Genomic DNA, 16,534 nt, shown 5'->3' on the forward strand with positions numbered 1-16,534 from the left:
ATGTAAGGCCAATCCGAAAGAGCTTTTTGAATATTGCTAGCTATGTAGCCACCCTAGTTTAGTTAAAATTTTGACTCGGCTTGAAAATCCTGTTATGTTTAACTTGAAATAACGGGTTTGGACACGATTGCTAAATGGGCCAATTTTTTTGGGCAAAGTCCGGGCTGCCCCGTGGTCGGACTCAGGCCTAGTCCGGCCATTACTGACTTCTGATGATGTCGGCCAGCCCACAAAATTCTTGCACCAACTGTCCGTAGGAGCCCTCCACGAGGCTAAAGGGGTGGGCCGTGGGTGAGGTTAGGCAGAATAGCAGATCAAATACCCCACAAATTACCAACATCAAACAAAAACAATTCCATCAGAAAAGTAATCAAGGGAAAAAAAAATCTGAAGATCCAAATCCAATCACCGGAATAACCCATTTCTCGGTCGAAATTCCATTTTTTCCGGCGAATTACTTCAAATTACAGACACCCATTTGCCATACTCAGATCTTCAACCACCTTAAACAGTCAATATTGTAGTCATTCATTCAACTTTTTAGTCCCTTTCAACTTTGACTTTTAATTGAAATGTATATTCAGATGATAATTATTTATTTGTTTTTTTTTGCACTTTCATCTTAATTCTTAATCCCAGCATTTATATACTGCAAAAGATGGTGAATTTCTTGAGAATCACACCTCATGTTCTACTGTATTATTATTTGCTAAGACAGAATCTCAATTTCCAGTTCACATATACTTTTTCTTCATTTGCGTATTAATTAATACTACAGGAATATTTTTTTTGATTAATTTTTTTTCTCTCTATTTTATTTTAGTTTAATCCAATAAAATTTCTAAAAGGGTACTCTACTTAAAGGAATTTTGGACCAAATGTTGATTCCCATTTCTGAAATTTTATATAACTTGAATTTAGTTTTTGTGAATTTGTAATTTGAAATTCAGTTTTGATTATTTAAATTGCAGAATGAAGGTAGTTTTGGAGAAAAAAGATGCAGGTGATTGGTGTTACAGAGGGGAAGGAGCAATTAATTTAGTTCTTGCATACTCTGGATCATCTCCTACCTTTGTATGTTTTATTTATCTATTTTTTATTTTTTATTTTTAACTTTTTGATTCCTGCACTTTTAATGTATTGCATGTTATTTTAATGGCTTTTTATCTTTATATCTGATTCACTTTCCAATTGAGCTTCATCTGAACTGAATTTCACTTTTACTGTTTTCTTCTGATAGTTTTGTTAAATTCTGTACTTTTATTCTCTTCAATTCAATGTAGTTATACTGCTTAAATTGGAATTGTATTAGTTTTAAAGTTAATCTCTTTTGCCTAACTTCAATAGGCTATATTTAATGACTTACAGAATTGAAAAGAACAAAAATCTTGATGTCGAGTCCATACTCCATAAGGCTTAGAGACTTAAGAGTGTGTTCAATTCACTTGATTTTTATGCATTTGAATTTATCTGACCTTGACTGGACTTATTAGAACTTGTATGGGTTGTAAATTGAACTTTGGCAGTCCTTTTTTCCCCAAACTTAACTATTTGAACTTATATTTCCTGAAATTTTCTTATCTAAACTTATTAATCGTTAATTCCGTGATTGAATTCACTTTGTCCGTAAGTGGAATTAATGTGAACAAAACAGGTCATTGGATGGCTGTTGGCTGTTTCTGGTGGGCATTAATGCTAATGATAAATTGCATGCTTGTTGGATTGTATGTGAATTACTTCTGGTTGCTGATCAGTTTTCCACCCTTATGCAGAGTGGAAAAATAATACGGGTGCCAAAGGTCCCTAGGAATGGGTCAATAAAAGAGACTGAACGCTCGGTTTTGTCTGAGCATGAATGCAGCTTATGGAAAGATGTTGAAGCTATTGTTACATCCCCAAACAAAGAGGTCGCTGAGCAGATGTATGTGCAATGTGTGATGATCCCACTGTTAGGATCAGAGTTTGTTGATCCTGGGGTATGTTGACTTATGACTATTGTCTATTGCTAGTGTATTTTGTGCATGTGTGTATTTGGTGCATGTGTAATTTCAGTTTGTCTATGCCCTGTTTGTTGGGTCAAAAACTTAAGTTGGTGAAATTGCTATAATAAAGGCCATCCCTAATGTTGTCATGAAGAATATTATGTCGATTTGTTATGCATGGAAATTCTGTGGTTGTGTGTTTAGACTCTAAAGTCTACATGAGACTGTGCTTAATGCTTATCTTAGAGTTAAACTAGCGTCTGTTTTGAAGCATATTGAAGAATAAAACGAAGAAGGAAAATGAGTGATGAGTCTAATGACAACCACCTGTGAGGGATAAAGAAGTTCAAAATACTAGTACTTTTTTTTTTCTTTTTTCTTTTTTTTTTTTAAAAAAAAAATTAAACTGGCTTAAGTTGGTCTTGCAAAGACTGCTTAAACTTGAGGAGTTGAGGCCATTTTTTCTTTCCCCATTTTCTTTTTAATTACATATTCAAATCAACTGTAGAGGATGTGATAATATAATTTTCTCTATATCATTATCATGCTTTTGATCCACCATCATCCTTCACTACAACACTTAACCAGCCATGAAAAATATCTTGATGTTAAGGTTTTGCGGAAACCTTAAAGAAATGTGCATCAAATTTGTACAACTAGTATTACTCTTTGGACATTATTGTGATCCGCTCATTTTAAGACTCGGGAAATTGTAGAAGTAGAAGCGCTGACGAAATCTTGGTTTTTGCAAGCTTGCAGGTAAAGATTCTTGTATCAAGGGAATTTCTGGAATTGGTTGAAAGAAATGTTCTCTCCCAGCGCCCTGGTTGGAGAGTTAGTGCTGCCAATGTGGATTGCGGTGCTGATTCTGTGCTGCTAATGTCAGATCATTCAGTATTCCCCCAAGGTAAGTAGCACTAGGAAACAATATAAATTTCTTTATTTTTTCGCTTCTCCATTTCTTTTTTATATTTACACCGACCTGAGTTTCCCTTATGTAGCAAGGTCAGAAAAGTAGAAAAGTAGTGCATACCTGAGTTTCACTTTAGATACAATCGTATTCCTGTCTGGTGTTATATTGATGAATGCAATGATATATGTAGCCTTAGTCTATATCATGTTGCTACTTGTTTGATAGAGCAAAGGATATGACGAATTATGTTATCACTTTCAGAAAACATGAGTTTATATGTTATCAACTTATCATAACATTATTTTATCCAAGTAATTTGTCAAATAAATTTGAGATTTAGATATGGTATTTGATTATGAATACAGTGTGTTATAGCTTGCTAGGGTTTTGGATGCTATAAATCCTTCTGATTGCTTCTTCCAATTCGGAATAGTTTGAAAACTTTGATTTTATTTCACTGACTTTTGTCTTTGTAAGTTTGTTCTTGTCATAGAGCAGACATTGTGCTTAATATGTTTGTGTTTTGTTTTTTTCTTTGCTTTTTATTTATTTTTTTTAATAAAAAAAAAGTGACTACTCGTTGCTTGCTTCAAATTACCTTCTTGATCATTCTGTTTGGTTTTCTTGTAGGCACATCTAAAGGAAAACCATGCCTGTCCGTGGAAATTAAGGTGGTTTAAATTTCATATGACAGTACTCATTTTAATGACTAATATAATAGATTTCATTCTCAATTAACTAACCCAAATTAGTAAAAATCTGATCTTATTACTAATAAGAACTCTATTGTCTCCCATGAGTAGCCCAAGTGGGGATTTCTTCCATCTTCGAGCTTTATAGCTGATGAAAATGCCATCAAGAAGAATGTATCTCGTTTTAAAATGCACCAAGTCCTTAAATTGCAACAACAAAAGGTAACCCTCATTACTTCTTTTTGCATGATCTTTATTCAAGGAGATGTAATCAAATAGTGATATTTTTGCATATGCAATGTGCCAATAGATAAATGCCATTACTTTCTACCTGAGATGACTTTGATGCTGATCATTTGGTATTCCTGATAGTGAGACATGGCTCTATTTATATTTCAGATACAGCAATTGAGCGATTATGACCCATTGGATTTATTCTCTGGATCAAGGGAGCGAATACATAAAGCATTTAAGGCTCTCTTTGCAAATCCACAGAATAATCTGCGGGTTTTTCTAAATAGCTCCCTAATATATGGGGGCATGGGGGGTGGTGACCAAGGGACAGATTTTGTTAAGGTTGAGGCATTTGAAGATAATCTTAAATCTTTCTTGCATGGAGAAAATGGTTTGCGTAAAAGGAATTTTGTGCATCTTGTAGGAGAGGCAATACTTAAATCCGGTGTACTAGACAGGCTACTTGAAGTCCAAAAGCTTGACAAATTTGATGTGGAAGGGGCAATTCATGCTTATTATGATATTGTTTCCCAGCCTTGCAAGATATGTAAAGATTCCGGTGAAGACAGGCAATTAGGAAAGTATAGCTCTCTGCATTCAATCCCTGTAGATGAAAGTCTGAAGATTGTAAGGGACTACTTGATAGCTGCAACAGCCAAGGACTGTAGTTTAATGATTAGTTTCCGTCCAAGGGAAGATGATGATCAAGAATCACACTATAGGACAATATACCTGGATTCAACAAAGCAAAGGTTTGATGTCAAGGTAAAGATCTATCCTGGTCTAATTTAAAGTTGTTTGCTTCAGTTGTATAATGTTGATATCACAGAAAAAGACCATATGATTGTATACCTGTATTCAACAGAGAAAGGTTCAGCAGTTAGCTAGGTTTAAATGAAGGTGTTTAATACGGATGATAATATTGATAAATTAATTGACTTTTCCCCCCCATTTCACCAGAATCTTGTAAATTTTTTATGTTCTAGGATCCTTCTACATGGCGCTTGACATATACCGTAGTTTGTAATTGGTTAATCGGATGCCTATTTGGTTATTTAATGGTATCAAGAATGTGTTAGGTTTACATATGCTTATTTACGCTAGTTTCTCATGGTCCTTTAATTTCATTCGTTTACTCTTTGATGATCTTATGTTCCGTGCACTGTTGCAGGCATTTTTTATCGACCTTGATATGAAACCCTTGAATAATATGGAATACTACTATGAGTTGGATCAGAAGATAGTCAACAGTTACAAGCAGATGGTCAAAGTAGAGCGTGGTGCTGCAAATGGGGGAACCATTGAGGGGTATGAAACTGGATATTGAGATTGAAAACACTTCTTAAAAGGTTTTGCTTGGTATTGATTGTTGAGGATTGCACAGTTCCATTAAAATCGACATAATTGTCCATAAAGCTGCTGTAACCTAGTTAACTCTTTAAGAAAATATTTGTTATCTTAGGCATGCTCGATTGCTCATGTCCAAATGTCTATAGTTTAGATTACAATATTTGATGCTCCTCGAGTCCTCGTGTTTAAATTTCATCTGTAATTTGTAAGATTTTGGTATGTATGTACAATATGTCAACATGTAATTCTTAATGTCTTTTCTTGGTAGTTGAACATTTAGTATTATCTCAACTATGAATTTCTGCCTTTCCTAAGTGTGCAATTTTATTGATCAGGGGCCGATGTTATTTAAGTGATCCAGATAAAGGAATGTAACTGTCAAGTATTTTATGATTCATGCAACAGGAGTTATAAGTTTGCGATTATTTCATTGTTTTTGTTTCTTATGCTTTCTCTATTAACCTTATTGTATCCATTAGCTTGATATTGCTACACGCTTACACTGAGGTTTTACTTGATATGTAGTGCTAGGACTGTGCCTCCCAATTCATTCATAGTGCTTGAGCAAGAACTGTAGTGTGAAATGGAATTCAGAGAGTTGCCCCTTGTAAATTGAATTATCTGTTGCCATGAGGGTCGGAGGAACTTAAATTTTGATGAATTATTGGTCATAGTTTGATTAGAGAACTAAAATTGACTCATATATGTAAGTGGGCGTATTACTAGCTGCTATGGTGATTCTTCTGTTGGAGTAATGTCTAATTTCATTATTTGCAGTTTGGACGTTAAATTTCATAACCGATTGTAGCTTTGCTCGGCTCATGATGAACTCTCGAGCATCACTGGGATGGAACACTATGCCACGGATAGCCTCATCAGGTTCCATATTTGGTGTTTAAATGCATATAAGTGACATATAGCGTCTGGCATTGTCATGACCAGAATTATTACTGGATACAACTGGTCTCTGAGTGATTGCCAAGATAAATTCTATAGGTAGAATCCCACAAACTTATTCTTGCTTGCGTCTGAGTGAAAATATCAGAAAAGAGTAGTGAACATGAATATATAAATGGGTTATCTAGTTTTTGTTCCTTTCCAACTTGTTTATTCTCCATTTGTGTATCTAGTTCTTTCAGAATTATGTCTATGGTTTGATCTTTTTCACCTATGGAGTAATCTTTTTGCATTATGTGCTTTAATTTAACTTGATATAGTGTGCAGCAGAATCTGTTTGTTATATTCTGTCGTTGTATGGAGTTATTTTACAGATTTTTCTGCTGATTAAAGTTATTGTTTTACGCTACATTAACAGATCAAAACTAATTTTACATAATACTTGTATTATTTTCTCAAGTTCAGAGATTTAAATTTAAGCGTCATTATGCTGTGTGCACTGGTTGTTTGGTATAGTATTAGCTAATCTGACTAGTTTTGGTTTGATGCAGAAAACTATAGTATCAGTGGATCTTCACTACTTAAAGTGCAGGCTGAAAGTGATGAAAATAATCGCACTTGTAAAAGGGGAAATTTCTATAGTCCTGAACCCATCCAAAAATACATTAATATTCACCGGAGAAGCTGATCCTGTATATATTGTTAATAAGCTGAGGAAATTCCAGAGCTCCGTCTATAAGTCAGTGTTGGCGCTTTGAAGGAACACTAAAAAGATGAGAAGGTAAGAGAAGAAACTAAAATGATGTGTATGGGTGCTAGTTTGCTGCATAGTTTTAGTTGCTATTTTGCTACCCAGTGTTAATTTTTTTCCCTGTAAACTGGAAAAATCTGATTCTAATCATCAAATGTTACCAAAAGAGAATGTGCATATATATTATTTGCAACTCTACTTGGTTCTTTATGCTGTTATCATAGAGAAATGTCAATTCTATGTCTACATTTGTGTTGCGCTTTTATAGGCCATATTTTCTTTACTTGCTGCTAGCTTGCTACTATCTCTGCCTGAACTGCTTGCTTTCACTGGATTTAAGGCTAAGCTTCTGCGAAGCACAAGGAACATTAACATGAAAAACAGGTTCTGTAAAATTTCGACCTATATCATTCTTTTCCACCATTAGTCATGCCCCTTAAAGTCCTCAATTTCTCATAACTGTACACGACACAAGGAACAAATTACATAAAAATACATGTAAGCTTTAAAGAAAACATCTCCCAGCATAACATAGAGCAGCTCATAGCAAGTAAACACAATATTCTGTCTTGCAGGAATCCACCAGAAGTGATAAGTATCAGATTCTTGTTTCTATGAACGCATAAATCAGAAATATATCTCAATCATCGTCTTCTTATTTGTGGTCAAAAATATACATTCAGTCAGTAATCTACTCAGTTATGGTTTTAAATTTAAGGTCTTGGCTAGCATTTTATTGTGGTGATGGTGAATAATCCAACCAGGGGTGATTCTAGGCATGTACAGGGTGGTTGATCGCATAGGCCTCCTAAGTATAACTACTATAAAAAGGCCCCAATATTTGAAATTTACTTGTACCCATAATCTATTCTTGAATTTTATCATTAAATAATTTATAATTTAGAAAACATTTTTCCTTATAGAAATGATTTTAGGGTCCAATTTAACAAAATTGCATCAGGTCATTTTCAGTGTTAGCATTTGTAGTCCCGCCTCCGAATCCAACTTTTAAGGGACATTAACGAGTCGCCTTGCTCAGTTTTGTTTGATTGAAATTGGAAATATCTTTGGGTAGGGATAAAATCATCATATGATCATATATATCATTAGGGGTGCTGTAGAAAAATCAGTAGATATCGTCCGCACCTATGAATTTCACTTGAGACGGGCAATCGCAAGAAATGTCAACAGTAGACAAACTAGAAAACACATGCGAGTACTAACTTTTCTCTCATTTCTTTTAATATTAACCTCAGGAGAAAAATATGAAACTCTATACTGTACAGAAAATACAGGAGGATCCTCTGTTAATTAAAAACTCTACCCCAATACACAACGCCGAGAAAGAGACCCAAAGAATATTTGGCAAGTTTCTCCCTGTAAACAGCAACCCTTTCTTCACCAGCAGAACCTTCTCCCCTGCAGATTGAATAATACACGTAAGCAATGTAAACTTAAGCAACAAACATCTAGGGAAAGTCCGCATTCACATCAATAGCTTAAGGAACAAGGTTTTTCAGGACTATATACCCGGAATCTAGCAGATTCTTGTGCGTCAAAGTATGCAAGCAAATCTTCCTGCCTCATCAAAGCTTCATGTAATGCCTGTTCATCAAACAATGATATAATAAACCACAAACACTTCAGACTTATTTAATTTTCCTGTAGCAGGACACAATAAGAGCTGCCCTTCGAGTTTTTTTCTATTCATTTTACATCAGAAAAACATTTCATTACAAACTAATAATTGTAACAAATTTACAATTAAGAGAGCTACCTTTTTGGTTGCAATCAATTCTGCTTCCAGAGCATCCACACGATATATTGCAGCATTTAGCAACTCCTCTTTCTCAGAAGGCATTTGCATTGGCTTTGTCTGTAATGTTTTTACATTCTCTTCAAGATCACTGAGCCTTCTGAGTGTAACTAAGCGAAATTCTGTCTCTGTCATGTCTGGACTCACTGACGGTTGTTGCAAATTCTCTTTAAAATCTGGTCCAAGGATATCATGAAGGTTGCGGGCAAAATTCAAAATAAACATGGGAACTTCTCGAGAAATTTTCAGCGTTGCTGATCGGAAGAAAGCAAATAAGGTCACAAAGAAGGCCACAACTGCAGCAAAAATTCGGAAATGACTTTGCTCTACGTCTGCAGATTGTTGAATTATTGTCTCTGCAATAAATTACACTAAACATGCTGAAAAATCAAATTAGACAATTATCTCACAAGCAAACAATAAAATCTAGTCCAAGTTGAACTAGTTCTTCCAGAAGCAAAAAAGGAAACACAACATAAAAAGAATTAAAGAAAAGAATGCAGCCCAACTATTAGTACGCAATAACAAACATACGACCATAAATAAATCATTTTGGATGAAATAGTACTCTTACACTTTAGAACTGGTATGCTAACCTGTGGATTGGTTAGACTGATCAGTGGAGACAACTCCTACAGATTCTGAATCCAAATGCTTCACAATTACAGGAACATGTTCATCATTATCAGGAAAGCCACCAGTAGAGCCACTATTTCTGGCTATCCGAGCCTGCAAAATATCATTTCCTGTCAGGATCTCCTCCTATGCCCTCTATCTTCAAAATACATAGAACTTTATCAAGTGAAAATGCCGCCCCCCACCCCCCCCCCCCCACCCCCACCCTCCCAAAACCTCCCCACTATTTCTGGCTTATCTGAGCCTACAAAATATCATTTCCTGTCAGGATCTCCTCCTTTGCCCTCTTATCTTCAAATTACATGAAACTTTATCAAGTGAAAAATCCCAACTCCACCCCCCTCCCCCCCCCCCCAGAAAAAAAAAAAAAAAGAGGAATAACAAAGGTTAAATTATTCTGGTTTAGGCCAAATTTTTTAAAGTATACTACCAAATGCCTGTTCAAGACAATCAGAATTTTCTTATGACTGGCAGCAGAGTTGGGCATCGTGTCGTGTCGGGCTTCCGCAGCCGTGCCTCGCCGTTCCGGGTCACTAAATGGCACACCCCTAGCCCACGGCACGGTACGGCCCACGTGCCTGGCGGGCCGGTGCCAGGCCGCGGGCCAGCCCATTATTTTTATTATTAATTAATTAATTTTAACGGCAAGGTCACAATATAGTGACTTTTTGTACTTTAGGGTTACAATGTAGAAAGTCATATATGTTAGGTCACAGCGTAGAAAAGTGAAAAAAACAAGCTTACTATGTAGAATTTCCCTATTATTTTTATTTATATTATTCATAGTTCTTTATATTATTATGGTTCTTTTTATTATTTTTATTTTTATAATATTTCTTTTTATTGTTTATATTTTTATTATTTATAGTTTTTTTTAATTATTTTTATTATTATAGGTCGTGCTGGGCCGTGCTGACGAGCCAAAAGTTCGTGCCTTCCGCGGGCTCGTGCCGGGTTTGTGCTGAATTTTTATTTTTTTGTTCACGGCACGGCCCACGGCCCCCTCGTTCCTCGTGCCGTGCCGCTAGCGGGCTCGTGCCGTGTCGGGCCGCTACCGTGCCTGTGCCACCTGCGGGCCAGGCCGGGCCATGCCCAGCTCTATGACTAGCTATGCAGCTTTAGAATTTAGATATCACTCTTTATGAATAGGCAGCTCTTAATGTTCAGAGATATATCTTGTGCAGTATTAAGAATCAGCCTACAGCCTCTACCTAGACAAAACTGACGAGGAAATAGTAATGGGAGGAGGTAAGGTCGAGTTTTAAGAAAACCAGGTTGAAAGAGCCTAAGAATATAAAATTCCAATAAAAACATTAGTGCAAAATATTAACTTAATTTAATGGAAGTCAAGTATATTAGATGTTGGGTACATGAGGGCTTACTTCTTCATCCACTGGCATCAATTTTAACTCCAAAGAAGCCCTAGGTGCTCTAGAAGAAGAAAATTCTTCAACTTCAGATCCAGACTCTGCTGTTGATGTGTCATGATTTTTAATCTGGTCAAGCAAAAATACATAAGTAACATAAGGCAAACAAATAATATGCAAACAAAACTGTAACAAATTTTTATGTACCCACAGAGGATTCTATTCGAGAAATTTAACATACCATCTTGTTATAAGCAATAACTCTGCCTTCACTGTTTGATATAGCTACTTCGGCTTCGCCAGATTGAATCAACTGCAGGTAATCAATCAGAATTCAACAAGTCAAAAACTTAAAAATTTGGCAATTTGAAAATACAGTCATAGAATTTGCACGTGAATGCTCATTTTTAACGACCTTTAAGATTTCAGGATCTTTCCATGGTCCCTTGTCAGACCTTACACAACCTCCTTGATCTGCACAATTGCATGTACCGCCAAGAAATTCAGGTAATTGGCTGTATGAGGCAATCAATTTAAACAATAAGTAAAGCTAAATAGGTAATATTCAGTAGAAGGTTGACCATACAAAATGACAACCAACATGGGTATCCAGTGAGATTACCTTTTGTCGATGATCTCAAACAGTTTGCTCTGATATTTGGGGCCAAGGACCTGACAAGGATATGAAAATCAAAATTTTCATATAACTAAAAGGTGATTAACTAATGGATCTTGGTTGATAAGCATATTTAAGCACTCTAATATTTTACATGAATTTTGGATGTCGTATGAGGATCAAGAAAAGGCTTGATTACATTCCAGGCCAATTTAAAGCCATTGCCAGCATTAATGATATACATTCGGTAAAGAGTCTGCAGAAATGGCATACGCAACAAACATAAGAAACAACACAGGTAGGTGGTAATCAGGTACATTAAAATCATTGTCATTGAATTCAACAAAACAGTTCGTAGCTACTCAACATACCTCAGGATAGTTGTCGTTATCAATTTTTTGTAGCCGCATTATCAGTTCACGAGCAGGTTTTGTTAGGTTTTTTAAGCCCTGATGATAAGTTAAGAAAATAAATTGTTGCTCTTTTTATGCACCTCTCAAGACAAAAGACCTGTGCATTATGCCCACTGATTATTGAACAGATAACAAGTGAAATAGGCAACATACCACGCCTTGAACATCGAGAATAGTCGTATTTGAATCTATATGCCTTTTTGCAGCAATGGAACAAGCTGGATATTTCAGTGCAAAGCACCTTTCAAAATCTTGTGCATGATATTTGAGGTATCGTTCCATTGTAGTTACTTGCATAAGCTTCTCTGTATCAACCTTTCCCAGTAGGTAAAGATAGACAGGCCGCCCATCTTTGTCCACACCATGAAATCCCTGGGGATAATACTTTAAGACCTCGTCCAACTCATGGTACTCAAAATCCTGACAGAAAGCAAACAAGAAGTCATTTTTTTAAAGGATTGAACAAATAACAGAGGAGTAATCCATGCTGCCAAACTATTGAGGCAGCAGAAGGCTTGGGTCGCTGTGCAACTACTCAGATCAATGCCAATAATTTAAACACTGACCTCAAGGATAGTGTCGGCACCAAATTCTTTTCTCCACTTGAGCATATCAACCCACATCTGCTTTGCCTTCTCAATGTCAAACTTTCTTGCCTTCAAAAACCTGCAAGGATGAATTTTCAAGAAACAAATATATCATTCAGAAGAATATAAACATTCCATTTTATAAAATAGACACCAAACAATAGCTGCTAAACAAAATATCCAAAGTTTTCAGGCAATCATCAGCAGTTAGTCAACAAAAAGCAGTTTGTCTAAGCAATTCATTCACAATACAGAAGAAGACAGCAACTTAACTGCAGTCATTAGATCACAGCACAGAACTTTTATAGGGAACAGAAAAGCCATAATAGAAGACCGTGGTATAGCCTATCGATATCATCACCAACTAAAGAACAGATTACCTCAGCAAGGCGTAATAATTATCATGTCTTGCAGGTAGTAACTCATCCGAAGCCAATGCTTGTCGAAATGCTTGCACAGCCTGCACTTCCTTAACATCTCGTACATCCTTTATAGAAACAGAAGGAAGGCCCTCAACCTTCCTCTTGCCTTTTTTCTTGCTGAGTGAACGCCTTATTTTACTGGATGCGTTAATTGCTCTCTTTTTAAAACCACCCATCTTCTTCTTCTTGTCATCTTCTGATATCTCAACATCTGATTTCCGCTCTTTTCTTTCACGACTTGACGAGCCTTCAAAACCTGCAAACATTATATAACACTTAGTGAACTTCTGTTACAATGTTTCATATCTTTGAATAAAAAAAATACAAGCTATAATATCACTTCAATTGGCTTGTCAGATAAAATGCTCTTCTCTAAGGACAGGTTGGATATAGATTAGGGAACTGCTAATATATTAAGTTCCGAAAACATGGTCTAGAACAAGCTAATATCCTTAAGTATCAATGTAAGCTTTTAATTCTATGTATCACAACCATGTGTAAACCTTTCAAGTAACCTTAGTAACTCTTTTCCCTCTACTGCATTCGAAGTACCACTTATGCTAATACTTGAATAAAGAAAATAAAAGTTCATAGCTACAAGGCTATACTTAAGCATCAATGTAAGCTCTCGATTCTACGACATATATCTTTCAAGTATACTTATTAACTCGTGCTCCCCTACAGCATACTAACTATGTTAATACTCATATAAAACATGATTACACCTCCAAACCCGAGCTTGATACAAGTGATCTGTGATCATGAATGGAGAGACCATCAACAGAGAAATTAACAGTCTTTTCATACTATAAGAAATTACTAACACGGTGATTCTTAACAGAAAACATAACCTAACTACAATGCTACTCCGGTCAGTAACATACTTATCTATTTACAAGACACATGAAAAATGCATCTCAATACTGTAAAGTATAGATGACAACCTTTTCCTAACATCCCATAATTTCAGACCACCCGAGAAAAATGATGTAGACGGAATTTGATCTCAAGTCTCGAATTGTACTTTTAGCTAACTAGACATCCTCTCATAGACAACATTGAATAGCACATTACATAATATTGCAAAATTACAAGGGAAAAAAAAAATTAATCAAAAAAATTAATCAAAAAACACATAATTTAGAATTTAAATTATGCATGATAATAATAATTAATTACTCAAAAGGGCAAAAAAATCTAAAATTGGGGATTGAGAAAAAAAAAAAAAAGAATAATTGAAACTTACAAGGACGAGCAAAGTCAAGTGGGCCAGACAAGCTGGAATTCCTCCCTAACTCCATTCTTTAAACTTCAACAAATTTTCGATTTCTCCATTGATAATCTTCAAAAAAAAAAAAAATAAAAAAAAAAAAAAAAAAAAAAAATAATCATCAAAATTATATTACAACATTCAATTTCACATAATATGTAAATGAATAATAATTATAATTTCATTAAAAAAAAAAAAAAAAAAAAAAGATAAATACCTGGAATTAGAGAAGAGAGAAAAAGAAATGCAAAAAGAAAGTGGAGTTAGTAGATTGTAGAAAATTCAAAGAATCCCCAATTTTAATTTTTGTTTTAGGCCGAAAATTTCAAAAATTTGAAAAAATCAAAATACTAATTAAATAAAATTAGTTAGGAAAAATTGAAATGATAGCAAAAAAAAAAGTTAGGGTTTAAAAGAGGTATGAATTTGTGGCAGAGAGTTTCACGGTTTATAGTTTGGTAATGGAAATGGTGGTATTTGATATGTTGAGGGTGACACGCACTCAAAGTGGGTCCCATTTTGTAATTGCTTTCAATGACACGTTTGCTTTCCCGATTGCCTTACCGTTTTTATTCCCGCCTCTTTTCTCTTTCTTTTATTTATTTATTATGGTATTTCTAGATTTATGGAACTTTAATTTGGAGTAAGTGTAATAATAATAGAGGTGAGGTGGATGTCTATTAGTATTTATAATTGGGCACATTTTTGGGTGTTGGTTAACTTTTTTCCCGTTTATTGCTAGAAAATAATTTATTTATTTTAAAAAAAAAAACAATTTCAAGAAAATAATTTCGGATAAGATAAAATAGGAAAATACTAGTAAAAAAAAAAGGGAAAATAAGTTTAATATGAGTTATTTTCATCTTATAACTACAACAAGTTTTAAATAAAATCTAATAGGTTCTACCAATTTATTTTGTTTAACTTAAATATGATTTCAAGGCTAATTAGATGTACATTAACATAGAAAGCGGAGCTTATAAACTCTAATTAGTTATAGGTCAATTAAGTTTAATTGAGAACACACTTAAAAATAGTTCACAAAAGTTGTGGAAATCAAATGTTTAGAGTATGTTATATGTATCTTGGTTAAGACTAGTCAATTTAAAACGGCTAATAGTCAGGTAAAATCTTATTAGGATCCGATTGTTTTTACATCGGTTGTCAAATACATTTTAATGAAAACCCGAGTGATTTTAGTTGTATACTTCGTATATATTTTCAGGTTGGAATGAACCAATTTGGGTGAGATTTAGGTATGAGATACCAGTGGGCAGTAGATAATTGTAGATTAGGTTAGCATTATCATATCTAATTCAACTATTTTTCTCCTTTTTTACCGCTTCTTCCAACTTCTTACCCTTTCTATTTCAGCATGATGAGATTAATTTTCAAAAGCACTAATATATCATACAATTAAATTATATTTTACACTATATTATTGTAATGTACTCATACTTTAAAGGTGATTACAGATATTCTCCATATGCTCTAATTTAACTTCATTTCATTTATTAAGAAGTAGAAAATATAAGCTTAGGGAAAAAAAAAAAATAGTCAAACACATATGAATTGAAGAAAATAAAGCTTAAAATCCTTGAAAATAAAATAAGTTATTATTAAAACTTATTACTCTCTATATAGATTACATTGGAACTTATTTTATTTTAATTGTTAATTGAAGTTGAATTGTTTTTATAATTATTCTTTGATTAGTTTTTTTTTTTTTTAGAGAAAAAAAAAAAAAAAAAAAAAAAAACTTTAATTAGTTATATGAACTTATCTTATTTGATTTATTAACATTTACAAGTATATGTGTTATTAAACAATGCAATTTCAAAAAAAATTTGTTATTAGACAACATAATTTGTATAACTTGTGAACTTAATTTTTAAATCTGGTACGGATAGCAAGAAACACGATAGCAATTCACTAAAGGGCCGTTTGGTTCGCAGTAATAATCAAAGGGAATGGGATTCCATGGAAATTATTTGTTGTTTTTTTTTCCATTTCTATCATTCCCTTTCCCCTTTAATTACCCAAAAACCTTCTACTCCCATTCCCCCACCCCCCCTAGCCTTTCCCATTCCCTTTCCCCAACCACCCACCGTACCCACATCAGCCACCCTCACCCAATTCTCGCCGGAACGTCGTCGCCCCTCACCGGAATGTTGCCGCCATCCCCCGACCCTCGCCGGAACCTCGCCGCCCCTCCTCTCACCCGAAAATCATTCCCTCACCCACGCATAACCCTCCCCCTCCACTTAGATCCGTCGGTAGCACCTCGCCGACCCCCGCCGATGATCGCATCACCTTCGTTGGGGTCCACAATGGCAGAGATCGGAACCTTCTAGGAGGTTCCGATCATGGGTTGGAGGTTCAGTGTTTGGTTGATTTAGCCACAGAAAATGGGTTTGGGAGGTCTTCGATGGAAGATATGGCCGAAATTGTTCTGGGTTTTTCTGGAATTGCTAAGTCCAGAGAGTTGGGAATGAGTGATTGGGATCAATTTTGGTTGTCTAATGAACAGGTTCAGTATGCTTGTGTGGATGCTTATGTTTCGTTTCTTCTTGCCGATGCTCTTGGCT

At 35.0% G+C, this 16,534-nt stretch overlaps 2 protein-coding genes across 7 annotated transcripts; one reads left to right on the forward strand and one right to left on the reverse strand.

Annotated features, from left to right (window-relative positions):
- Window positions 1-311: 311 nt before the first annotated feature.
- On the forward strand, window positions 312-7,016 carry LOC110702215 (inositol-pentakisphosphate 2-kinase-like). Of its 5 annotated transcripts, none has more exons than XM_021879913.1 (10): window positions 312-661; window positions 972-1,074; window positions 1,773-1,976; window positions 2,742-2,889; window positions 3,526-3,566; window positions 3,699-3,809; window positions 3,987-4,586; window positions 4,993-5,129; window positions 5,949-6,167; window positions 6,620-7,016. In XM_021879913.1, the coding sequence occupies exons 2-9, from the start codon at window positions 973-975 to the stop codon at window positions 5,977-5,979; spliced, it is 1,374 nt and encodes a 457-aa protein (XP_021735605.1). In that variant the 5' UTR covers window positions 312-661; window position 972; the 3' UTR covers window positions 5,980-6,167; window positions 6,620-7,016. The 5 variants fall into 5 exon arrangements, with proteins under 5 accessions (XP_021735605.1, XP_021735604.1, XP_021735606.1 ...); XM_021879914.1 differs by having other exon boundaries at window positions 313-574; XM_021879915.1 differs by having other exon boundaries at window positions 313-520.
- Window positions 7,017-7,943: 927 nt separating this feature from the next.
- LOC110702214 (phosphatidylinositol/phosphatidylcholine transfer protein SFH8-like) lies at window positions 7,944-14,395 on the reverse strand. 2 transcript variants are annotated; one of them, XM_021879910.1, is made up of 15 exons: window positions 14,164-14,395; window positions 13,923-14,018; window positions 12,635-12,932; window positions 12,234-12,333; window positions 11,821-12,087; window positions 11,626-11,703; window positions 11,409-11,510; window positions 11,261-11,310; window positions 11,054-11,153; window positions 10,880-10,951; window positions 10,654-10,767; window positions 9,232-9,364; window positions 8,597-8,991; window positions 8,350-8,424; window positions 7,944-8,238 (listed from the first exon to the last, which is right to left on the reverse strand). In XM_021879910.1, exons 2-15 carry the CDS (start codon window positions 13,975-13,977, stop codon window positions 8,218-8,220), a joined length of 1,860 nt encoding a protein of 619 aa, XP_021735602.1. In that variant the 5' UTR covers window positions 13,978-14,018; window positions 14,164-14,395; the 3' UTR covers window positions 7,944-8,217. The 2 variants fall into 2 exon arrangements, with proteins under 2 accessions (XP_021735602.1, XP_021735603.1); XM_021879911.1 differs by lacking the exons at window positions 13,923-14,018; window positions 14,164-14,395 and adding an exon at window positions 13,621-13,759.
- Window positions 14,396-16,534: the final 2,139 nt, after the last annotated feature.

The sequence above is a fragment of the Chenopodium quinoa genome, unplaced genomic scaffold (assembly GCF_001683475.1).
Source record: "Chenopodium quinoa cultivar QQ74 unplaced genomic scaffold, ASM168347v1, whole genome shotgun sequence".
Lineage (NCBI taxonomy): Eukaryota > Viridiplantae > Streptophyta > Magnoliopsida > Caryophyllales > Amaranthaceae > Chenopodium > Chenopodium quinoa.

Bases quoted from the DNA above. Each gene is read 5' to 3' on its own strand.
- LOC110702215 (XM_021879913.1), top strand. From the start codon at position 973: ATGAAGGTAGTTTTGGAGAAAAAAGATGCAGGTGATTGGTGTTACAGA. The intron at 1,075-1,772 runs GTATGTTTTATT...ACCCTTATGCAG, and splicing joins CTGGATCATCTCCTACCTTT to AGTGGAAAAATAATACGGGT. The intron at 3,567-3,698 runs GTGGTTTAAATT...TCCCATGAGTAG, and splicing joins GCCTGTCCGTGGAAATTAAG to CCCAAGTGGGGATTTCTTCC.
- LOC110702214 (XM_021879910.1), bottom strand. From the start codon at position 13,977: ATGGAGTTAGGGAGGAATTCCAGCTTGTCTGGCCCACTTGACTTTGCT. The intron at 11,511-11,625 runs GTATGTTGAGTA...CCATTTCTGCAG, and splicing joins ATAACGACAACTATCCTGAG to ACTCTTTACCGAATGTATAT. The intron at 8,239-8,349 runs GTATATAGTCCT...TTCAATCTGCAG, and splicing joins AAGAATCTGCTAGATTCCGG to GGGAGAAGGTTCTGCTGGTG.